This window comes from Scyliorhinus canicula, chromosome 11 (genome assembly GCF_902713615.1).
Source record: "Scyliorhinus canicula chromosome 11, sScyCan1.1, whole genome shotgun sequence".
Classification (NCBI taxonomy): Eukaryota; Metazoa; Chordata; class Chondrichthyes; order Carcharhiniformes; family Scyliorhinidae; genus Scyliorhinus; species Scyliorhinus canicula.
Genome location: NC_052156.1, coordinates 31,091,952 through 31,117,471, shown reverse-complemented (window position 1 = coordinate 31,117,471; position 25,520 = coordinate 31,091,952). Strand labels below are relative to the sequence as shown.

The 25,520-nt window shown below is 41.8% G+C and overlaps 2 protein-coding genes across 4 annotated transcripts in view; one reads left to right on the top strand and one right to left on the bottom strand.

The window, feature by feature from the left end:
* acad9 (acyl-CoA dehydrogenase family, member 9) overlaps positions 1–18,453 on the top strand; it is a 67,015-nt gene extending 48,562 nt beyond the window's left edge. Inside the window, exons 14-18 of the mRNA XM_038812708.1 lie at positions 2,211–2,337; positions 4,958–5,035; positions 9,742–9,870; positions 13,689–13,761; positions 18,255–18,453. Of these exons, the coding sequence (XP_038668636.1) occupies positions 2,211–2,337; positions 4,958–5,035; positions 9,742–9,870; positions 13,689–13,761; positions 18,255–18,355 (508 nt within the window). The 3' untranslated portion in view covers positions 18,356–18,453. The remainder of the gene's footprint in view (positions 1–2,210; positions 2,338–4,957; positions 5,036–9,741; positions 9,871–13,688; positions 13,762–18,254) is intronic.
* cfap92 (cilia and flagella associated protein 92 (putative)) overlaps positions 18,454–25,520 on the bottom strand; it is a 161,903-nt gene continuing 154,836 nt past the window's right edge. For all 3 annotated transcript variants that reach the window (XM_038812705.1, XM_038812706.1, XM_038812707.1), the window contains 2 exons: positions 20,107–20,288; positions 18,454–18,860 (listed from right to left, as the gene is read on the bottom strand). In XM_038812705.1, the coding sequence (XP_038668633.1) occupies positions 18,809–18,860; positions 20,107–20,288 (234 nt within the window). In that variant the 3' untranslated portion in view covers positions 18,454–18,808. The remainder of the gene's footprint in view (positions 18,861–20,106; positions 20,289–25,520) is intronic.

Below are 25,520 nucleotides of genomic sequence, written 5' to 3'. Positions count from 1 at the left end.
GATGGAACTGAAGATTTTGTAGTACTATGTTACGAAATATGATCAGGTAACAAAGGCTGAAAGCTATGTGAAATAGGTTTGAATAGGCTTGATGCCATTCTTTTGGAAATTATGCAATATTCCTGTTAATTCAGGAAATAAATGCTGTATAAAATGAAATCAGGTGGACACAGTAAATAAGTGCTCTTGAGGTCGAGACATCTAAGCAGGCTACTCGGATATTCATTTTGACACATTCACAGATTGAATAAATTCAGAAATTCGAATTTCTCCAGGGTCTTAAATTTCATTGACACTGTAATTGCTAACATGGGGCAATAGGATGAAGGAAGATGCCGGTTACAAAGAGGGACATGTTAATTCATATTAGAGTGATCGGATTTTCTCTGAGAAGGGAAAAATTATATTCTTGATTTGAGATCTGTTCTGTTGTATAGGCTCTGCTGGGTATGTACGTTTTGCTTCTTGTGTTTTCAGATGGCAGGTGGGTTCATCATAGAAGCCTCTTGATATCCTATTTTAGAAATTATTGATAAAGAAATAATTGTGCTTTCAAATTTGTGGCTTCATATACCTATCATGATTGGTGCCTAGTTGCATTATTATTGATACAAAAGACTGTAAGTGGAAAGAAATTCAACATTTATTTTGGCTAACTACTTTATCAGGTTATTTCGGAGTTCGAGAATGACACTGTGGATTGTGCGCTTAAAACAAGAAGTGGACCATATAGAAGCCTAAAATTTGACAAAGCAATATACATGTCTCTTTCCCATTGGTTAATACCCCTACCTGCTCGGTTAATGGCTTTGGACTCCAGAAATTGCTACACCGCGTTTGAGAACCTTTAATAAAGTTGTCAGCTTTTCATAGAACTTACAGTGCAGAAGGAGGCCATTCAGCCCATCGAGTCTGCACCGGCTCTTGGAAAGAGCACCCTATCCAAAGTCGACAACTCCACCCCATCCCCATAACCCAATAACCCCACCCAACACTAAGGACAATTTTGGACTCTTAAGGGCAATTTATCATGGCCAATCCACCTAACCTGCACATCTTTGGACTGTGGGAGGAAACCGGAGCACCCGGAGGAAACCCACGCACACACGGGGAGGATGTGCAGACTCCGCACAGACAGTGACCCAAGCCGGAATCGAACCTGGGACCCTGGAGCTGTGAAGCGATTGTGCTATCCACAATGCTACCGTGCTGCCTTTTGAGATGGTATTAACAATAACTCGGTGGTATCCTTGCTTCTTGGGCGGCAAGGTGGCATAATGGTCAGCACTGCTGCCTCACAGCGCTAGGGACCCGGGTTCAATTCCGACCTCGGGTGACTGTGTGGAGTCTGCGCCTTCTGTGTTTGCATGGGTTTCCTCCCACTGACCAAAGATGTGCAGTTCAGGTGGATCAGCCTTGCTAAATTGTCCCAAAGTGATCGAAGGTTAGGTGGGATGACTGGGATAGGGCAGGGGATTGGGCCTAGGTAGGGTGCTCTTTCGGAGGGTCAGTGCAGACTGGATGGGTTGAATGGCCTCCTGCACTGAGGATTCTCTGATATGATTCTAATACAAGGCTGTGGTCGAAGCCAAGCTGCCAAATTTAAAAGCACATCTACTATGACAAACAGGGCAGCACGTTACATTGTGGTTATCTCAATTGCTTCACCGCTCCAGGGTCCCAGGTTCGATTCTCGGCTTGGGTCACTGTCTGTGCAGAGTCTGCACATTCTCCCCCTGTGCGCGTGGGTTTCCTCCGGGAGCTCCGGTTTCCTCCCACAGTCCAAAGATGTGCAGGTTAGGCGGATTGGCCATGCTAAATTGCCCTTAGTGTCCAAAATTGCCCTCAATGTTGGGTGGGGTTACTGGGTTATGGGGATAGGGTGGAGGTGTGGGCTTGGGTAGGGTGCTCTTTCCAAGAGCCGGTGCAGACTCGATGGGCCGAATGGCCTTCTTCTGCACTGTAAATTCTATGAAGTGACATTTAGTGCAGAAATGAGTGTTCTTAGCTAACATTCCTCAACCAACACCACCAAACAACATGGATGTGCTGGTCATCCATCTCATTTCCAGTTAGCTGGGTCCTTGTGCCCTATTGGCAATTTCTGTTACGTTGCATTGCAACTGGAACGGCACGTAATATTTATTGGCTCTGTGATTTCTTTGTGACCCCCTATTTTTAAGTCATGAGGTTTTTCTGTTTGCTTTCAGACAGATGAAGAAAGGAAACATTGGAGTTGCGCTGGAGATGTTAGGAAAAAGATTGGGAAGTTCTTTTGGGAGAACTGTGGATTACGGCCTTACAGGCAAAAATGGTGTTGTGCATCCGAGTTTGGAGGTACTTATTCCTATAAAGCACAATTTCTGGTCTTTATTTATCAGATATATTTTGGGAAATATTTTTTCAGCAATTACTGAAACCAATATTGAATATACAGAGTAGGTCATCAACCGCATTACATAATTAAAGACTTTGATATTTCTGTTTCCATAGAATGTTTATGTATGTATGGAATAAATGGAGTAATGCAAAGCCCGTTAATTTGGCCCACTGATTTATAATACCAAGTATGTGTTCTATTAAATGGCATTCTAGGCTTATTATCAATGCATTGCTGATTAAAGTCTACAATTCTATACATTTTCCATTTTTAAAAAAATTAAATCCGTGGTTTATTTCAATTATTGTTGATTTTTGGCATGAAACAATGAAATTCAAATGTAGATTTCAGGTGAAGCAGGCAAATAGCAGAAAGGCAGCATGGGTAGGAATTGGGGGCGAGAGATTTTCCCATCTGCTATATGTAACGTTATCAGTTACTAAAGAACTGATTTTACAATATTATTATTAACAGTATTAAAGATCAGTCCTTCTTAAACAATTCTGCACTTTGAGCAAACTGTGTGGCGGTTCATTTGAATATCCCTATGCCTGGCGATGGGTTTCTATATATGGCGGGTCCCCAGTTGACGCAAAACTCTTGGGCAGAGTGCGACTTATTCGAGTATTATGATGCACCAAGAGCAATGCCGTTAATATGTATGCACAAAACTAACTAGTTGAGAGATAGAATTTAGGGTGCTGTATCTTCGGATTGTGAAGTTTTATTCAATTTACCGGTTGTTCTTGAGACATTGCTGAAACTCAGTAGAAATTCAAGTTAAAAACTTGTCAGGTGCAAATAAGAATTGTTTTATTTGAAGTTCATTGGTTACAACTTGAATTTTATTTAAAAGGTAGTTTGTAGACAATTTGATTTTCTTCAAAGAATCACAGGAATTATCTTCTGAGACAATAGCCTGAACACAACTTTAAAAGTCAACGGCTGAAGTCAAAGTATGAAAATGAAATAGGAATACAGAACTCTTTTCTAATTCTCTTCCTTTCTCTCTCTCTCTCTTTCTGTCTTTCTTCTCTTTATCGCTTTCCTGTCTCTTTCTTCCTTTCTTTCTCTGTCTCTTTCCGTCTCTTTCCTGTCTCTTTCTCTCTGTCTCTTTCTTCCTTTCTTTCTCTGTCTCTTTCTGTCTAAAATGGTGGCCAAATCATCCATGGATATACTATTTCATATCTGTCTTAAGCGATCCGATCACACCCCAATATAATCCTAATTGGTTTAAGCTATATTCAAAACACATTTGATTTGATAACAAGCCGTCCATCCTCACGATGCAACGCCACTTCCAATTGTTGCTTATCTGCAACAATTGAGACGTTATGTCATCTCATCATACTATAATTCCGAAAATATAATTGAAACTGTCTTAACACAGTCTAAAATGTTTTGGCTTGCATATGTTATGGAATGTGGTTCAGGCTGTTATCACAAGTGGCCTGAAATCAGAACAATGGAGTCTTTAATGCTTCCACCTTATTGTCATGGGATTCAGCCCCTGCCCTTGGAAAAATGTGATGTTTTTATCAGTGGTTCTGTGTTTCCCAAACTCATGTCTGAGTTTGGAAATTGTATGTTTCTTTCATTTTAAAACTGGGATTTAATATTTATGCTTTAAACAGCTTTTTTTTTTACCTATATTAAGTGTATTTAAAATACCTGACTTGATATTCTCCCCGAAGTGCGGTGCTCAGAATTCAACTTAACTATCCAACTGAGGCTTAAGCAGTGTTTCTAAAGGTTTCTGGGAGCATCCTTAATTTTGTAATCTATTCCTCTATTAAACAAAGCCAAGATCCCATTTGTGTTTTTTTTTTAACAGCCTTCTCAACTTGTCCTGCCGTCTTCAAAGATTTGACGCACATGGAATTAAAGAGACAGAGATAGGCCCAGGCCTCCCTTGAAAATTGTGCCATTTAACTCAAATTGCTTCACCTCGTTCTTCTCATCAAAACCTTCACTTCACACTTCTCTGCATTAAATTTTCATCTGCAATGTGTTTTCGAATTTTACAAATCTGTTCAGGTTTTCCTAAAAATCTGTTAGTAAACTCCTCATTGTTTACTACATTTTTGGGTTTTGGATCATCTGCAAGCTTTGCAATTTGTTCCTGTATACCCATGTGCACATTTATATCAAAAAGACCGATGGGCTTAATAACGATTCCTGTGGATACCACTGTGTGCTTCCCTCCAGTGTGGGAAAATAAATGTTCAACGTAATACTTGCTTTCTGACTCCAGCCAATTTAGTATCCACGCTGTCTCTGTCTCTTTAATTCCATGTGCTTCAATTTTTCTAAAATGTATAACATGGTGCCTTGTTAAATGCCTTTTGAAAGTTTATATACACAGCATCGATCTCACTGTCCTCCTCAATCAGCACCATTACTTCACCAATGAGCTTGCTCAAGTTAATAAAATATGATTTGCCTTTAACAAATAAGTGCTGGCGTGCGACATGTAATTGACTACTCCAACTGAGGCCTAACCACTGCTTTCTAAAGGTTTAGCATAACATCCTTCCTTTTTGAAATTAAGGGCAATATTTGAATTGTTTCCTGCAGGAGAGTGCCAAGAAAATGGAAGAGAATGTGTACAATTTGGGGAACACAGTAGAAAGCTTACTCTACAGATATGGCAAGGTAATTAAAATATTGCTATTCCAAGGAATGTACTTGTGGAAAGAAAATAGATGCGTTTTCTGCAAAAGTTGAAACATTTAAAGCTAAAAGTCTGCTCTTGACAGCATCTTTTAAGATTATAGTGAGAAAAGGTTGCCGTGAAAATATGCTGCATTTTGGTCGGTGCTTCAGGAGGACAATTGTAACCCTCAGCAGGGTTCTTCTCACTCCCTCCACCATCCATTCGTACTCATAATTCTATCACTAGCACTAATTCAGCCCCTATGTTTTTTACTTTATCTACAAAATCCATGTATCCTCCCCCCTCTGTTACTCTACTGTTACTATTCTTGCCCTTGATTATATATCCACTCTTATCCTCCCCTCCGTTACGCCTTGTATACTTCTTCCTGTCCATCACCGTCAGAAATTCTGTTTGCCTGCAAAATACAGCTTGTTTTCTTATTTAAAAATACATTAAATTAGAATGAGAAAAGACGCGCCATCTCCCTATCTCAGGTGATAGCAATTAGAATGTTTAATTTATGGTCTTCAAAAAAGTGAGATTTCATAGAATTTACAGTGCAGAAGGAGGCCATTCAGCCCATCGAGTCTGCACCGGCTCTTGGAATGAGCACCCTACCCAAGCCCATACCTCCACCCTATCCCCATAACCCAGTAACCCCACCTAACACTAAGGGCAATTTGGACCCTGAGGGCAATTTAGCCTGGCCAATTCACCTAACCTGCACATCTTTGGACTATGGGAGGAAACCGGAGCACCCGGAGGAAACCCACGCACACACGGGGAGAACATGCAGACTCCACACAGACAGTGACCCAAGCCGGGATTCGAACCTGGGACCCTGGAGCTGTGAAGCATTTGTGCTAACCACTATGCTACCGTGCTGCCCGTGGGAATCGCAGGCTGTGCCAGCATTTATTGCCCATCTATAATTGCCCTTACAACCACATTGTAAGTCTGGAGTCACATATAGGCTAGACCAGGTAAGGACGGCAGATTTCCTTCCCTAAAGGAACCAGATGGGTCTTTATGACCGTTAACAATGGTTTCATTTTAATTCCAGATATTTTATTGAGTTAAATTCCATTACCTGCCATGGTGGGATTCGAACCCAGGTCCCCAGATCATTATCCTGGGTATCTGAATTACTACTCCAACAACAATACCACTGTGCCACCACCTCCCCTAGATGATTAGAAACATTCTCTGTTGATTGAAAATTAATAATTTTTCAACAAAATACCAATTTAAATGTGAGATTATCCACTTTGGTAGCAAAAGCAGGAAGGCAGATGATTATCTGAGTGGCTATATATTGAGAGAGGGAAATCTGCAATGGAATCTGGGTGTCCTTGTACACCAATTCCTCAAGGTAAGCATGCAGGTGTAGCAGGTGGTAAATAAAGCAAATGATCTGTTGGCCTTCATAGTGAGAGGATTCGAGTACAGGAGCAGGGAGGTCTTGCTGCAGGTATACACGGCCTTGGTGAGGGTACACCTGGAATATTGTGTGCAGTTTTGGTTTCCTTATCTGAGGAAGGATATACTTGCTATAGAGGGAGTTCAGCAAAGGTTTATCAGACTTATTCCAGAGATGGTGGGACTGTCGTATGAGGAAAGATTGAGGTTAGGATCATTTCCACTGGAGTTTAGAAGAATGCAGGGGATCTCCTAGAAACGTATAAAATTCTAACAGGACCATGGAATCCCTACAGCGCTGAATGAGGCCATTTGGCCCATCAAGTCTGCACCGACCCTTCAAAAGAGCCCACTCCCCTTCCCTATCCCTGTAGCCCATGTAATCTGCACATTCCTGGACGCTAAGGGGCAATTTTTTAGCATGGCCAATCCACCTAACCTAAACAGCTTTGGGCTGTGGGAAGAAAATGGAGCACCCAGAGGAAACCCACACAGAACGTGGAAACTTCACGCAGACAATCACCCAAGGTCAGAGTTGAACCCAGGTCCCCAGCGCTGTTTGGCAGCAGACCCTGTCTGAGGCGGAGCATATGCTGGATGTTCCTGATGGCGGGTGATTCCAGAACCAGGGGTCAGTCTAAGGATACAGGGTAAACTACTTGGGACTAAGATGAGGAGAGATTTCTTCACCCAGAGAGTGATGAGCCTGTGGAATTCGCTACCAAAGAAAGCAGTCAAGGCCAAAACATTGTTTCAAGGAGTTAAACATAGCTCTTGGAGCTCCAGGCATCAAAGGATATGGGAAGGAAAGCAGAAACAGGTTACCGAGTTGGATGATCATAATGAATGGCGGTGGAACAAGCTCGTACAGCCAAATAGTCTGCTCCTGCTCCTATTTTCTATGTGTCTAGATGACTCTGAAAAAAGACTCCTATCATTCATATACGCACACACAGCTGTTTAAAAAGAAAACCTTCATTTCAACTTTACCCACACAAGGCTTTACAAAGTTGCCTCTAGTTTCAAATAAAGCACATCAATACAAGCCACTGATGGATAGGCTTTCTGGCAAATGAGCTACACTGCACATACTTAGACTTTAGCCTCCACAATCTGAATTCCACCAAGACCAATATTTGGCTTGAGGGAAGGCCATCAAGCAAAACTGTAATGAAGGTATTAAAAGAGACACGAGACCATTTGTTGGACAAATGTAACCATTTTATTGTGGAAAAAGTATCATTTTGTTTTTTCGAAAAATTTTACAAGCTTGTTTTGGTCATGAGAAATTTGTTATTGAGGTATAAAATTGAAGGTGAAACGCGAGTTATAACAATTTGTCAAGTAAATGTAATATAGTGCCATCTAATGACCACACCCTATAATTACATATAAATATGGTGTAAGAATTTATAAAGGGATGAGTTGATTTTTTTTTTAAATGAGTAAAATAATGAAAAAAGTAAAACCAGGTTTTTTGACAGCAAATGTACACAAATGTAAAATCTATGTAGAGATGCATGCATGTGGGATGTTTTTTTTTTTGCTTTGGGAATAGCCACAAAGCACATTTTACAGAAGAGAAATACATTTACAGAGAGTGGATGTATGTGGAGAACTTGCCTCCTAGAACAAAAAGAACAAAGAAATGAAGTCATGAATTGTGTTACGACCCCCTCTGGGGCCAACATCTATGCTCTATACAATTCTCTCCCTTCACTTCAAAGTATGAACTCCCCTGGTAACTGGGGGCAGTGTTTCCCCTTAACAAGGCGGGACCTCGCAGTATAAAAACCCCAACCTACACCCAGGTTGTGGAGTGTGGCCCTTCCGGGAGAGGAGTTGTAGATTTTCTAATTATTGTGCATACCGCAGACCTTCGTTCATTCCTTCATTCCTATCGTTCATTCCTATCCACCTTGCATTCCTACGTCTCCTCCATTTGGATTCTCATTGCAAGTGAGAAATGGGCCTCTTTTGTCAGTTATTTAGTTTGTGTTGCAGCATTGTTATTCTGAGGTGCATTCTATTTTACAGCATGTCGAGTTTCATTTTTTAGGACTGGTATTTTCTGGTCAGATTTCAGTACATGAGGGATATGGCCCATTTCAATTGGGTGGAATATTGGGACCTCAATGTTTGTTTGCTTGGATCTCTGTTCGGAGAATGAATTCTAACAAGAGGGCAGCAAGAATAGGAAAATTGAATGGGGCTAATTCAGATCAGCCTATCTGTAAGGAGTAAGTGGCATGGAGAGGGAAAAAAATCAAGTAAGAGAGCAGCAATCATAAAAAGAATGAGCAAACCCGACTTAATGGTGGAAATAAATCTGGGATTAAACAGGCCAACATATTAAACTACCTGTGCATTTAATGGTGTTATGAAATACTCATTTGAATGCAATATTTTGCATTTGATGGTGAAGCTAGATGTCTTTAGATAAATAAGATTCTTTTAAAACAGTGTGCCATGGAAAAGTGGTAATCTTAACAGTCTGTAATAATCTGGATCCAGACATCAGGGGCATTCATGAATGACAAGCTAGTGCTTAAATAAACCTTGGTGGAGAAGAAAAAATACGACAAATCTGGTCAAGGTGTGATGAGGGAATGGGTCTGCTTTTGACAGATTACATTTACTGCAGATAATTATGTTGTAATGGGGTTGCATAATGCAGAGCTCTAAACTAATTACTCTGAACATGAAAGAACCGTGAGTGTTTTAGTGCATGAGTTGCTGCAGGTTCACCAAAGCTACCAGAAAGAAATAGAAAAAACAGGTGACTGGGATGCGTAGCTAGGATAGTCCAATCAATATAGCACAAAGAAAATAATAGTGTTCCTGTACAAGATTTTGTTTAGCTGTACTGGGTCTAGTTTTGGTCTCTTCCCATCGTGTGAAGAGAGCATGAGAAAAGGTTAAGAAGAGAACCACTGGATTGGTACTTAATTTAAAAGCCCTTATTTTGTCACAGGTTTAGAGAGTTTGGTTATTTCACTCAAAAGTGTAGTTTTCAGGGAAACCTGTTTGTCATTTTTAAACTAACATTTAATTAGATAGGTCAGAGAGCACATGTTTGTAAATTGCATAATGTGTAGTTTGTGATGGGAAAAACAAAACATTCTCTTGCTTTTCAAGGAAGAATTTCACCCCCATATTTTTGAAAGCTTTCAGCTAAATTGGGTTATATATTGAAATGATGAAACTTGCTGCATTTCTAGTGAGGTTCTATTTTTAACAACCTAAGCCTATTATAACATAGTTGTGACTTCCCCCTCCTCAGACGATAGTGGAAGAGCAACTGGTAGTCAAGAGAGTGGCTGATGTTCTTATTAATCTTTATGCCATGACGGCAGTTATCGCGAGAGCTAGTCGCTCCATCAGTATTGGTCTTCGCAATCATGACCATGAGGTAGGTACATTCTATCCATGCAACGTATATCAGTTCCCTTAAATCTCCAATGAGACCATCTGAATTACATTGATCTTCTGAAATTTTAGGATCAATTTCAATAATTGAGTTAAAAATGACAAAAAATAATAATGTGGAATTTTGCCTTTAGCAAGGCAAAGGGTCTTCAAGGACAAAAGGAAAATTAATTCTGAGTGTTGGAGCAAGAAATTAGTCTTTTCATCTGTTTTCCAGATGAAATCCCCCGAAGAAGAAAACCATAAGACATAGGAGCAGAATTAGGCCACTCGCCCCATCGAGTCTGCTCCGCCATTCAATCATGGCTGATATTTTCTCATCCCCATTCTCCTGCCTTATCCCCATAACCCCTGATACCCTTATTAACCTATCTATCTCTGTCTTAAAGACAGTGAATTGGCCTCCACAGCCTTCTGCGGCAAAGAGTTGCACAGATTCACCACCCTCTGGCTGAAGAAATTCCTCCTCATCTCTGTTTTAAACTATTGTCCCTTTAATCTGAGATGGTGTCCTCTGGTTCTAGTTTTTCCTGCAAGTGGAACATCCTCTCCACGTCCACTCTATCCAGGCCTCGCAGTATCTTGTACGTTTCAATAAGATCCCCCCCCCTCATCCTTCTAAACTCCAACGAGTACAGACCCAAAGTCCTCAAACGTTCCTCATATGATAAATTCTTTATTCCAGGGATCATTCTTGTGAACCTCCTCTGGACCCTTTCCAAGGCCAGCACATCCTTCCTTAGATATGGGGCCCAAAACTGCTCACAATACTCCAAATGGGGTCTGACCAGAGCCTTATACAGCCTCAGAAGTACATCCCTGGTCTTGTATTCTAGCCCTCTTGACATGAATGCTAACATTGCATTTGCCGCCTTAACTGCCGACTGAACCTGCACATTAACCTTAAGAGAATCGTGAACAAGGACTCCCAAGTCCCTTTGTGCTTCTGCTGTCCAAAGCAGTTCCCCATTTAGAAAATAGTCATTGCCTAGATTCCTCCTTCCAAAGTGCATAACCTCACACTTTTCCACATTGTATTTCATTTGCCACTTCATTACCCACTCTCCTAGCTTGTCCAAGTCCTTCTGCAGCCCCCTTGCTTCCTCAATTCTACCTGTCCCTCTACAGATCTTTGTATCATCTGCAAAATTAGCAACAGTGCCTTCAGTACCTTCTTCCAGATCACTAATGTATATTGTAAAAAGTTGTGGTCTCAGCACAGACCCCTGAGGCACACCAGTAGTCACCGGCTGCCATCCTGAAAAAGACCCCTTTATCCCCACTCTTTGCCTTCTGCCAGTCAACCAATCCTCTATCCATGCCAGGATCTTACCCTGAACACCATGAGCTCTTAACTTATTTAAAAATCTCCTATGCGGCACCTTTTCAAAGGCCTTCTGGAAATCTAAATAAATCATGCCTACTGGTTCTCCTTTGTCTAACTTGCTTGTTACCTCCTCAAAGAATTCTAACAGATTTGTCAAACACGACCTCCCTTTGACAAAGCCGTGCTGACTCAGTCCCTTTTTACCATGCACTTCCAAGTGCTTCGTGATCTCATCTTTAATAACAGACTCTAAAATCTTACTAATGACCGAAGTCAGGCTAACCAGCCCATAATTTCCCATCTTCTGCCTCCCTCCCTTCTTAAACAGTGGTGCTACATTAGCCGCCTTCCAGTCCTCTGGAACCCTTCCTGTCTCCAGTGATTCCTGAAAGATCATCACTAATGCCTCCACAATTTCTTCAGCTATCTCTTTTAGGACCCTGGGGTGTAGTCCATCCGGTCCAGGTGACTTATCCACCTTCAGACATTTCAGTTTCCCAGAACCTTCGCCTTAGTGATGGCCACTGCGCTCACCTCTGCCATCTGGTTTTCCTGGAGCTCTGGCATCCCACTGGTGTCTTTCACCATGAAGATTGATGCAAAGTAACTATTCAGTTCATCTGCCATTTCTTTGTTTCCTATTATTACTTCTCCATCCACATTTTCTAGTGGTCTAGTGTCTACTTTTGCCTCTCTCTTACCTTTTATATATTGAAAAACCTCTTTCTATCTTCCTTTATATTACTAGCTAGCTTGCACTCGTACTTCATCTTCTCCCCCCTTATTGCTTTTTTAGTTGTCCTCTGCCCGCTTTTAAAGGCTTCCCAATTATTTTGTTTCCCACTAATCCTCGCCACTTTGTAAGCTTTTAGCCTTTATGCTGTCCTTGACATCCCTCGTCAGCCTTAGCCTGTTTCCTCCTCCTTGGGATGAATTTCTGTTGTGCCTCCCTAATAACCCCCAAAAATGCCTACCATTGCTGTTCCACTGTCTTCCCTGCTAGGCTCCTTCTCCAAACAACCCTGGCCAGCTCCTCCCTCATGTCTTTGTCATTACCCTTATTTAATTGTAATACTGTTACATCTGATTGCAGCTTCTCTCTCTCAAACTGCAGAGTACATTCTATCATATTGCTGTCACTGCTCCCTAAGGGTTCCTTCACCTTAAGTTTCCTAATCATGTTTGCCTCATTGCACATCACCAAATCCAGAATTGCCTGTTCCCTAGTTGGCTCTGTCACAAGCTGCTCCAAAAAACCATCTCCTAGACATTCCACAAATTCCATTTCTTGAGATCCACTACCAACCTGATTTTCCCAGTCCATCTGCATATTGAGGTCCCCCATGATTATTGTAATATTGCCTTTTTACATGCCTTTTCTATCTCCCGATTTATTCTCTGCCCCACATCCTGACTACTGCTTGGGGGCCTGTACGTAACAACCATCAGGGTCTTTTTACCTTTGTGATTCCTCAACTCTACCCACAGAGATTCTATGCCTTCTGATCCTATATTGCTCCTTGCTATTGATTTAACTTCATTCCTTACTAACAATGCAACCCCGCCCCCGCTGACTATATATGATTTTTATGTCAAGTTTATAATGTCCCTCTATTATCTTTTGTAATTTTTAAGTGAGATAAAATGGTTGTTATTTTAAAACCCCTTTGGTTTTCCGTCAAACAAATGGAGGGTATTTGTTTCCACAGTTTATTCCATAGAGAAGATAACTAAGGAATCAATTATATCATACTTGTCTACTTGAAAGGTGGTGCATATTAAATTTCACAATAATACGACTGTTCCAAAATAATGATTTAATCTTTCATTCCAAAGCTTACAGACAGTATTTGTAAATAATCAAATTCGCAAAAGAAATGCCTGCCTATGCTCATTTCCAAAATTACATGTTATGCGGCATAATTTCCATTTTATTTAATAAACCCATATGTTGGAAGACACAAACCCCAAAGTAAAACAGATCTAACTTCCCGGAGATTGAAATTGGGTGTAAAATTGCAAAGAATCAATTAAAGGAAAATTTACATTCATTACTTATGAATCCGTTCCAAAAAATTACAAGTTTACAGAAATAGGTTTAGACAAATGAGATCATCTTCACAACTGGACTTTCCTTGAATAAAAATTAAGAGTATCAGATTATCACAGTAATAGTTTAATTTAATTTACGAGCTCCTAAGTGTTTTGACCTTTTCAAAAATGTTACAAATTTTCAGTAATACATTTAAGCACAATACGGCTATTTCTTATTTCTCGATTGTTTGTTAATCTGCTGTGGCTACAGGAGTAAAATTCAGTATTTCTGTTGAATTGCATACTCTGTTAATGTATAAAAGTATGATTTAAGGCATTCTCCCAGAGTCGAAGAGAGACAGACAGACAGCGTCTGCTTCCTCTTTGGCTTGACTTGATTTCCTGAAGGCTTTTCCAGATGTTCTCTCGTTCTATCCTAGGTTTTACTTGCCAACACCTTTTGCTCTGGGGTCTATTTCCAGAATAATTTCCTACTGACTCAACTACAGAAAAGTGAGTTATTTCATGAATTTAATGATGATAATGGCTGCTGCTAAGTGCTATATGCATAAGTACTACTTTTGCTGTGATTTCTGGTGCTATATTTTGGGAGGGGTAGTTTTCAACAGTAAAATCTGAACAATGTAAATAACTTTATCGCTTTTTAACAAAAAGGACGCTGAATTTTGCTCAGCTGATATGTGCCTGTGCTACTAGATGAATGAACTAAATGTTTACAAGGAGGGAGGGAATCAGAGAGTGTACATTAGTTGGTGTCCATCACTAATATCAGCTGCAGAATGGTTAAACAAATTATTTCATTGAATACATAAAGAAGAAAAGGTTAGAATTACTTAAAATATGAAGTGCTCTTCTTTTCCTCTCATAGAAACATAGAACATGCAGTGCAGATGGAGGCCATTTTGGCCCACCGAGTCTGTACCGACCCACATTAAGCCCTCACTTCCACCCTATCCCCGTAACCCAATAACCCCTCCTAACCTTTTTGGTCACAATTTATCATGGCCAATCCACCTAACCTGCATGTATTTGGACAGTGGGAGGAAATCGGAGCACCCGGAGGAAACCCATGCAGACACGGGGAGAACGTGCAGACTCCACACAGACAGTGACCCAGCGGGGAATCGAACCTGGGACCCTGGCGCTGTGAAGCCACAGTGCTATCCACTTGTGATACCGTGCTGCCTTATATCTTCCTTTTCTGCCAAATTAAAAATGTTTTTAAAACTATTTTATTCGAGGCATTTTCAAACATACACAAATATCAGAACAGCAAAACAACTGAATAAACAACCACAACCCCCTACACCCGCCCCCCCCCCCCTCCCCGATATCAACACCCTGCAACATCCCATTTTTACCCCCTTACACCACCCCCCCTTGCTGATCCATCAATCCTCCTTGAAGAAATCGATAAACGGCTTCCGCCTCCGGCTGAACCCCTCTACCGACCCTCTCAGAGTGAACTTGACCTTCTCCAGCCTCGGGCATTCTGCCAGGTTGCTCACCCACACTCCTGCTTTTGGCGGCTCCGAGCCCTGCCACCCTAGCAAAGTCCATCTCCAGGTTATTCGGGAGGCAAATGCCAAGAAGTCGGCCTCTCTCACCCCTTGGACTCACTGGTCTTCCGACACCCCAAATATCGCCACCTGCAGACTCTGAACCACCCCAACACCGCAGACATCACGTCCGAGAACCCCCTCCTAGAACCCCGTTGGTCTTGGACACGGTGAAAACAGGCGACGCGATTTGCAGCCCCCCCCCCCCCCGAGCAATGCCCACACCTATCCTCTTCCCCCGCAAAGAACCTACTCATCTTCGCCACAGTCATATGAGCCCAGTGCACCACCTTGAACTGGATGAAGCTTAACCTCGCGCACAACGAGGACGAGGTCACCCTCCACAAGGCCTCTAACCACGTCTTGGCCCCACCTCTCAGCGCCTCCTCCCTTTTAGGCTTAATGACTCCCACCAGGGCTCCCTCCCACTCCATCAATTCCTTATATATATCCGACACCTTCCCTCCCCTATTTCGTCCTTCGACAACACCTTGTCCTGCAACCCCTGGGGCGGCAGCTCCAGAAAGGACAGCACTCCTTCCTGTCAAAGTCCCGAACCTGCAGGTTCCCAAAGCCATTCACCTGGGCAACTCATACACTTCCTCCAAGTCCTCCAGCCCCGCATATTTGCCCCCGGTAAACAAGTCCCCAAAGCGCTCAATTCCTGCCTGCCAGTTCCCCCCTAAACCTTGCATACAGCCCCGCTGGCGCAAACCTATGGTTATTGCAAATCGGTGCCTACAGCGAGGCAGCCTCCAACTCCAAATGCTCCCTCCACTGCCCTCACACCCTTAGAGCCGACACCACCACTGGGCTTGCAGAGTACCTGGCTGGCGAGAACAGTAAAGGTGCCAATAATAAAGCCCTCAAACTTGTTCCCCTACATGATGCCGCCCCACGCCATGGCCCATTTCCTCACCATTGCATTGTTCGCCGCCCGGTAATAATTTATCATATTCGGCAAAGCCACTCGTCCCCGTCTCCAAAAAAGCCCGCTGCACCCGCCCCACACAAACCCAGTAATCAACCCACTGACCTTCCAAAAGAACGACTTGCAGACAAAGATCTGGAGGTTCTGAAACACAAACAGAAAGCTGGGCAGCACCGTCATTTTCACTCTGTGCCGCTCTGCCAGCAGCAGCACATCCCACCTCTTAAAATCCACCTTCATCTACTCCACCAGTCGAGCCAAGTTCAGTTGATACAACTCCGCCCAGCTCCACCTGCTACCCAAATATCTGAAACTAGCCCCCACCACCCTAAACGGCAGCTCCTCCAATCTCCTTTACTGCCTTCTGGCATTAATCGGGAACGCCTCACACTTTCCCATGTTCCATTTATATCCCAATTTATATCTCCAATGCTACCCACCGGGTCCAAGATATACAACAACAAGTCATCCACATACAACAAGACCCTATGCTTGGCAAACCCTCCCCCAGCTCAATCCCTCAACGCCAAGGCGAAAAGCAATGGGGAGAGTGGGCACCCCTGCCTCAACCCACAGTGTAGCCCAAAATCACTTGGTTCATATTCACACTCGCCACCGGCGCCTTGAATAGCAGCAGGGCCCAGTCCACAAACACCTGCCCCTACCCAAACTGCCCCAGCATCTCTAGCAAAGACGCCCACTACACCCGATCAAAAGTCTTCTCCCCGTCCATCGCCGCCACTACCTCTACCTCCTGCCCCTCTGAAGGCATCATAATTACATTGAGTAACATCCGCACATTTGCCTTTCCTTCACAAACCCCGTCTGATCCTCGCCTATCACCCCTGGCACACAGTCTCAATCCGCAATGCCAGCATCTTCGGCAATAACTTGGCATCTATATTCAACAATGATATCGGGCTGTACGACGAACACCGCTCCAGGTCCTTATCCTTCTTTAAAATCAGGGAGATGGAAGCCTGCGACGATGTGTGGGGCATTCCCACCCCCACCTTGCTTCATTACCAATATGAACTATCCCCTGACTACCCTTCCCAACTGCGCCACACCAACCACACCCTTGTCAACGACCCCCTCCTCCCCAAACAAAGAACCAACCCCAATCCCCTCCCCCACATTTTTTTCCTGGCAACACCCCACCTCACCTCCATTAACTAGCTCGCCCAGCTAGCATGGTGGCCCCCACTGAAGGCCTCCAACTCAAATTAAGATTAAACATTTTCTGGCAGTGTGTGTTAAGTGTGTCATTTTTTCTCATAGAGACTCCGTATTTTAGATCTTTGGTATAATATGATTGTGACCTCATTCAAGGTAGAAGAAGAAGAATGCCAATCCAAGCACTGTGGAAATGTAGCTGGGTACCGTTGTGTGTCCAGCCAACACTCGGTGTCCTTGGGTTGGGCATCATTGGGTGAATAAAGCTGCTTTGTAACACTTGCCATCTGAGAGCAAGCACAAAAACATCAACTGAAATGAGCCATTTAAACAAGGAAATATTTCTGATACAATTCTGCAGATACAGACAATTGTCTTTATTGAAAAATAATGTTGCGGAAGATTGTAGGGATGCAAGAGATAACAGAGATAAGGCAAGGGCTGGGCAATGGACAGCTTTCAAAACAAGGATGATGGTTTCAAAATCAAGGCATTGTTTAACTGAGAGCCAACCTACGTCAGTGAGTACAGGTTGTGGATGAACAGTACTTGGTGTGAGTTAAGACACAGGCACTAGAGTTTGGGATCACCTCAATTTGAGGAGGGTAGACCATGGGAGGTTGGCCAAGAGAGTATTAGGATAGTTAGGTCTGGTGATAGCAATGACCTAATGAAGATTTCAGTGTTGAGGCAGGGGTGGAGACGGGCAACATGATGGAGTTGTAAATAAGCAGCCTTAGTCATGTCGCAGCTATGTGGTTGAAAGCTCATTCAAGTTCTATTATAACACTGAGGTTGTGAGGATTCTGGGTCAACCTAAAACCAGGGTGAGGTACGAAATTGGTGGTGAGAGAGCAGAATTTCTGGTGTGGACCAAAGAGAATGATTTCAGTCTTCCCAATATTGAATTACTGGAAAGTTCTGCACATACGGTATTGGATGTCGCATATGTAGGTTGCCAATTTAGGATAGTGGAAGAGTCAAGCGAGGTAATGGTACGTTAGAGCTAGGTGTCACCACGTGCATGTGGAAACTGACCTGTTTTCAGATGATGACGTTGAAGGGTAGCATGTAGATGAGAAATGGATGGGGTGCAAGGATAGATTATTGGGGGGAGATATCAGAGGTCACTATGTGGGAATGGGAAGATAAGCCACTTATGGTGATTTTCTGGCTAAAATTAGATAGGAAAGGAATCAGTCAAGTGCAATGATGGAGAGCTGTTGGACGAGGATGGTGTGTAATCAACTGTCAAGAGTCTGGATCAGCTGTTTTCCCCCAGTAATAATACATCTTCCATTTTTGTTTTTATCCTTTAGATTCTTCTGAAAACCTTGATGAAAACATTAAGAAAATAGCGCAACAGGTGCTGGATAAGAGAGCATATATTTGCTCACATCCACTTGACCGAACTTTCTAAAACATATTTGACCCCAAACAGGCTACAGCTTTCCAAGTGTGTGCATATATATATCTGGATATTAACATCAGGCAATAAAACTGAAAGTAAAATTCGAATAATGATTTAAAGCTGATTTACTGAATTTGACTGTAAAGATTATGCAATATTTTATAAAATCTGTTTCATATTTGGAATACAATATCATTCAGCTCTCCGATTCACTATTAACAAGTCTGTGGCAATTCTATTGTCTTAAGTTAATTTACTTCAGTGGCAGGAATGACTGCAACTCATCTTGTGGCCCAGTATTCAAGTGCATGAGATATCAGTTTGATCGATGAAATGTACAAAAGCACCAAGTCTAAAACAATCAGGTTAGTTGTACGTTCATTTCTATTTTCAGAGTAGATCAGAGTACTTCTGTGAGAATATTAGTTGCTTGGAAGAGGTGGCTATTCTCCATTTCCCCATTCAAAGGATTGAGTTCCGATTGTAAATACGTGAGCGCTTATTGCAGTATATGCTGAAGGATAAAAGTGTAGAGATAGGTTAATATGGATTAAATATGGAATAAAGCCATGGTATTGATATAAATTGAGAGAAACTGTCACAGGTTTAAACCAAGGATTAAGACTGTTCACTAACTTGAGAGAATAGGGTAATAGACAGCTGAACTACAGTAACTGCATATGAGGTCATAATACGGCATCTCTGGGTCTGCAGCCACTGCTAGTCTGACGTTAGTTTATCGAGGATAAAGATCTTCTCTCCGGTTGTATAGGTCCTAGGTTTGTTCAGTGATTTTAAACTGTTGGTCTCTCCTGATATCTACGTTAAGACCAATAAGTGGCACCCTTTTGTTGTTGAACTAATTAATACACTGATTGCTACTCAAAAAGATGCCACTAGAATTCATTCAATCTAGTTCAGAAGAATGTGAAGTTCCTTCACTGTTATTGGGTCAAAATCCTGGAAATCTCTCCCTAACAGCCCTGTGGGTCTACCTCCGCCACATGGACTGCAGCGGTTCAAGGAGCTGGCTGACCGCCACATTCTTGAGGGCAATTAAGGATTGGCAGAAAATGCTGGCCTAAGCAATGCCCGCATTCCATGAAAGAACGGACATCTTATTCTAGAAGAAACCTGCGTGCAAATACTTAAATCAGAAACTGCCCCCATTAGAAGTGCAATACTATTGTTATGGAGTCATAGACTTTTACAGCACAATAAGAAGCCCTTTGGCCTTTCGTGTTTGCGCTGGCCATCAAGCACCTAACTGTCTAATCTCATTTTCCAGCACTTGGGCCTGCATCCTTGTATGCTGTAGTCTTTTGAGTGCTTGTCCAAATGCATCTTAAATGTTGCGAGGATCCCACCTCTTATCACCCTGTCATGCAGTGAGTTCCAGATTCCCACCACTCTGAGTGAAAAAAGCTTATGATCAAATCACCTCTAAATTTCCTGCCCCTTAGCTCAAATCTGTTCCCCCTGGTTATTGACCCCTCTACTAAGGGGGAAAGTTATTTTCTATCTCTGGTCTTCATAATTTTGTATACCTCAGTCAGGTGTGTTCCCCCCCCCCCCCCCCCCCCCCCCCCCCCACCCCCTCACTGATTTAGTTTATAAATGAGATTTTAAATATCATTTCTATTAAAGAAGTTGCACGGGTTAATCAAAGGTTGAACCAATTAATTTTAGTAACACTGTCGCGCATACTGTTTCAAATCAATTTTGTCAAAACATCAGCGTTATAGTTATGGTTCTCTTACTTGAAATCATTTCCTCTGAGGTCAGCAAACTTCTTGTGTTCCATGTCATAACGAGGAATTATGTTCAAATTCATTTTCCAGCCACGCTTATCATTTAAACCAGGGGCAAACCCTTTGGTGATTTCTTGCTGATCTGGGGACTTGCACCTTAACAAATCTTCACCATCTGAGTAAGTTGTATGCTAGAGCAAAAGTAACACACAATTCACTTTAAACTGTTAATCACAAATTTGAAGTCTTAAGCTTTTTAAAAAAGAATTACTGTATGTAATAGCAATTCTAAGACGAGGAGAACCTTGAGAAAACTGCAGGGGACATGCCCTCCTGTAAGGCCACCCAACTACACCCCCACAAGGGTCTTTGTTAGCCCCTGGGTGTGAAAGCCACATCCAAACTTAATCAGAGGGAGGCAAAAAGGCATTGGGACCTCCATCAACACCCCCCCCCCCCTCACATCTCCATGCTCACTCGTTTGGGGGGGGGGGGGGGGGGTGATTAAATTCTACCTACTGTCTTCTGCTTTATTCCTGTTTCAACTGGAGGAAATCGTGGCTCGTCTTAAGACTGGATGTTAGATTAGTCTTGAGTTTTCAGATCTGGAAGCAGATGGAGCGGCTTTTGTAGGAAAGGAAAGATCCTTAGAGCATTGCTGCAGATTCTTTGGCTACAATTGAATAGGTATGTGAAAGCAATCCAATTGAAAGTATTAGCAGAGAAGCAAGCAATAGAGAAGTGGTGGACTGTCAAAGGTAAAGGGAGAATATTGAATGTTAATGCATCACAGTTACAGAAAATATAATTTATGACTTTGGTTGGTGCCATTTTATTGCTGTGGCAGGAATCTAATTGGAGGGAATCAAAACGCTTCGAGGAAAGATGGGCAACTTAATGGGAGGCGATAACATGTTCCTGTATTTTGGATAATAAAGCGAGATTAGAGATAAGGTTGTAGTATGCATGGAATTATGAATCAAGAGTTTTTTTTTGATGAGATTGATAGTTTTGAAGTGGGAAGTCATTTATAATTTCAGCTAGCATTTAAGGCCAGAAAGAAAAGTTAGTCTGCAGTTTAATGGAAATGAAATTTAGGGGGCATGGGGAGACTCCAGTGAATGAGATGAGCTTGGAGAGAGAATGAAGGGAGGCAACACACACTCAATAGATGCATGTACGTGGTTAAGGCAGGGCGGTGTATGGAGTCTTGGGAGTGGGGGGTGGGGTGCAGTTTGGTTTGATGGGCAAAGGAAAATGCGGGGAACGGTGAAGAATATTCTCAAAATCATAACAAAAATGATACCACAATGTGAATTTGAAAAAGAGGTCACTGAGGCTGGCTTGAATATAGCAATTGCTTTTCCAATCTCTACAAATTTAAATTATGACATAAATTGCCACCACTGTCGTGTATTGTGATAACCTTCAAATAGTTAAATGTCGATACATGCAATGCGAGTAATTTCCGACACTGAGGAGGAAACCGATGCGTTACCAATGAGAGAGGGAATGTCACAGAAAATATCACCTATTGCACTTTTGTGCACACTTCCGACTAACCAGTCAGAATTGGGTCGCTCACCTTCAGCAAATCCTGTGTAGAATGTGAATCAAAATATAAATAACTATATATGTGTAAAATGTGTGTGTGTGTATATATATATATATATATATATATATATATAAAAAATCAAATGTAATGTTTTTTTAAACTTTTGAAATGTGGCTATACTCCTATTTCATTGACAATATGTTTCTCACCTGTTTGCACAAATGTCCTTTAAATTTACAAATGATGTTTATAATTAACACAATAAAACATTATTTTAATATCTTTTTTTTGCAAACGCATTGAGTTAAGAAGTTTCTGATGATTTATTAAACCAGTGTATATTATGGACGCTGTAAGATTATGTGGATTTAGAGAGTATAATTTATCAGCAGCACTGGGTTAATTGTGCGACTCAAGCACCCAAACAGGCTCAGGTTGTTCAAATTAAACGTTTTGATGGGTTTATGCTAACACAAGAAGCTCATATTGAATAACTATACACTATTTATTCTAATTAGACACAAAGCTTTGAAACGCACTGGAAAAAATTATTAGCAAAAATATCCCTTTGTGAATGCATTATTTTCTATTTTGATGTTTTCATCTGAACTAATCTCAATTGAGGGTTAAGTATAACGAATAAGATGGCTGAAATGAAGGCTGCTTAGGGAACTAAAGAATATAGCTGATACAAGAGAATGGTCATGACAACAACAGACTGGGCTATACATTCAGCTAAACGTAGACAGGAAAGGGGACAGTGGTTAGCACTGTTGCTTCACAGTGGCAGGGACCTGGGTTCGATTCCCGGCTTGGGTCACTGTCTGTGTAGAGTCTGCACGTTCTCCCCGTGTCTGCGTGGGTTTCCTCCGGGTGCTCCGGTTTCCTACCACAAGTCCCAAAAGACGTGCTGTTCGATGAATTGGACATTCTGAATTCTCCCTCTGTGTACCCGAACAGGCACCGTAATGTGGCAACTAGGGCATTCTCACAGTAACTTCATTGCATTGTTAATGGAAGCCTACCGTGTGACACTAATAAAGATTATTATTATAGCCTTGTATTACCCGACATGATTTAAAAATTAAAGAAGTGAATCCTGTGGAAACTTGCACAATGAGCTGCTGTGGTTAGACCCACTTTAATGGGTTAGAGTAACATTAGAAATATGTTGTCCACCCCCCAGCATCAGAAGGAAAATATTTGACAACAGTTAAAAGTGAAATATGCTGTGAAAATAGAACAGTATTTTAGCTGTATTTTAACAGTATTATATGTGGAAACACTCAAGTAGATGCATTGAATTTGGCAAATCAGATTCATTTTTATTGTCTGCTAAGCAAATTAAAAAAGCCAAGAAAGGTGATAAGTATCTTGGCTTGGTAATGATGAGTGACCCAATTAACAAACAGCAGATAGAAATCATTGCACCCTTCAGGGTCATCGATCATAAAATTGTGGTGTTCTAAATAGTCTAGGAGAGGGTTTTTCAAAGTATGGGTTGTGACATGTGGGTGGGTGTCGGGAAGGTTGTGGAGCGATTAGTGACGACATTCCCGTGGTGGTCCTGCGTGTACACTTGACATCAAGCGCTCTGTATGCAAGTGCTTTTGGTGCCAAATCACAGAGGAGAGCTTCTTCCATTTTCTAGCTGTTAGCAAGCAAGGCAAGAGGACTGTGAAGATTAATCATTTTCTTACAAGAAAGAGATGGCCAGAGGCACAAAAGACTGTCAACCTACTAGCCAGGATCTTGCATCTGCTGGAGAAAGCTGCTCGGGAGAGCCCAAGAAGCAGTGCTAGGTTAGCTCAGTACAGAGCTCTTGGGCCTCTGGTGAACAGCTTACAAAGAAAAAACTTAATTCAGGGAAAACCAGTATAAAGATGATTTATTGAGGTGTGGTTTTGTCAATTGTGCCAGTGCAAATAAGGATGCAAAGCCAATGTGTCTTATGCAGGGAAGTACTGGCAAATTAGAAGAGAAGTTTCAGATTCTGAAAGAAAAGTGGCGGGTGAAAAATTCCATTTGAGTTGCGACCACATAGTCCGTCATTAACTTAATGATAATCTTTATTAATGTCACAAGTAGGCTCACATTAACCCTGCAATGAAGTTACTGTGAAAATTTCCTAGTTGCCACACTCCGGCGCCTGTTCGAGTACAGAGAGAGAGAATTCAGAATGTCCAATTCACCTAACTTACAGCCGACTACAAATGAAAAGACTATGCTGCTGTACCTTGCCTGTGACAGCACATTAAAAATTAGGCAAAAGCTTATGAGGCTGTCAGCATTCTGGAGTAGCATCTCCCAGGAATATCTAGTGCTGAGTAAAACAAGCATTTTGTTGCTATTGCCCTACATCCATGAGGTTGGATTTTTCGTTCTCGCAAAGATGAAGAAGGCTGAATGAACTCTGCACCTGATATGTGCATTGCCCTCCTGTGAACCTGATTGCAGTGAGATAGTGAGGACCAAGCAGGCTCTCCTTTTGCATTGAAGGTAAGCAGCCAGCATAGGCCCTGAAGTTCGGTGGGTTAGAAGAATTAGGTCCCAGGAAAAAAAAACTTGGAAAAAACACTGATCCAGCATTTAACCCAAACTGTTCAAGTTTATGTAAATTGGAAGGAAGGACCGTATTCAACACTTTTTGCAGGATAAGGACTGAGCCTGCAAGATAAATATAGATAGGATCAATTAACAGTGCAAGTCAAGAATTTCATCCTCAATGGACTGGCAAGTTTTTTAGAAGCAAAATCAGGATAAGCAAAATAAATTTGAAGGCAGAAATGTGAAAAAGGTTACTGTGATGAATATAGGGACAAGCAACAATATGAAGCAGGCAGTTAAGATGGGCAAATAGGTCAAGTAAACTATTCGGCTGCAAATGTAAAATGTAACTAAGAAATGCTTTCAACTCTGTAGAGTCGGGGGAGAACTGAGAACCCCTATCAAAGGTCCTCGTGAAGCGGCTAGGCGCAAGATAGTTATTAAACCAAATGATTATTTGTTCTGGATATTTCTAGCAAAGGCATGAGGTGTATGCATTCTAAATTGCATTAATCCAATTACAATATGAATTATTTGGAATTGAAGTTGGGTTCAAAGGGATCAATATGAGTCGATCCCTGGGATGGATGCTATTCATCCCAGCATACCAAGATGCAAGAGATTTATGTGACCATCGTGATCATTATGCGAGAGCTGAATGAATAGGTTCCAGGTAGATCGTAGTACATTTTTGAAAAAAGGATGACAAAGCAGACACGGGCAACTAAAGATTCATTGATTTTCCACCATGTCCAGATAAAGTTGCGCAGAATTGACTTAACAGTCTCTACTTTCTTTGGAGGAAATACAATCTCCAATAAACTACAAAAAACTACCAAAATAGAATACTGAGGCTTCCAAAAAAGACTTGGCAAAGTAATACACAAAAGACTACTCAAGGCAGAATTCGGAAGTAAAATTTGCAAATGACCAAGAGTTTGCTGAAGACAGAAAGGTGCATTTGTTAGAAGAGTTGTGGTTTAATGGAGCATCTTAGGAATTGTTTTTACACTTATTTCAACTTTATATTAACAAATTGGATTCAGAAGCTCGCTGCCATTGAGTGAGACAATCGATTCTGAGGAGGCAGCTCCCAAACTGTAAAATTAAACAAAACCGTTAAGTGGAACAGTGGCTAATACAAATGTAAAGGAGTCCACATAGGAATACAAACATCGGCAAAGTAATTGGAATATTGAAATATGCAGACAAAACTCGAGAGGAAATCGATCAAATTGTATCACGTCAGGCCACACCTTTAGGGCTTGACTAGGGCAGTACTAAAGGCTTTTCAGAGAACAGTCTTGAGGCAAATCCTCAG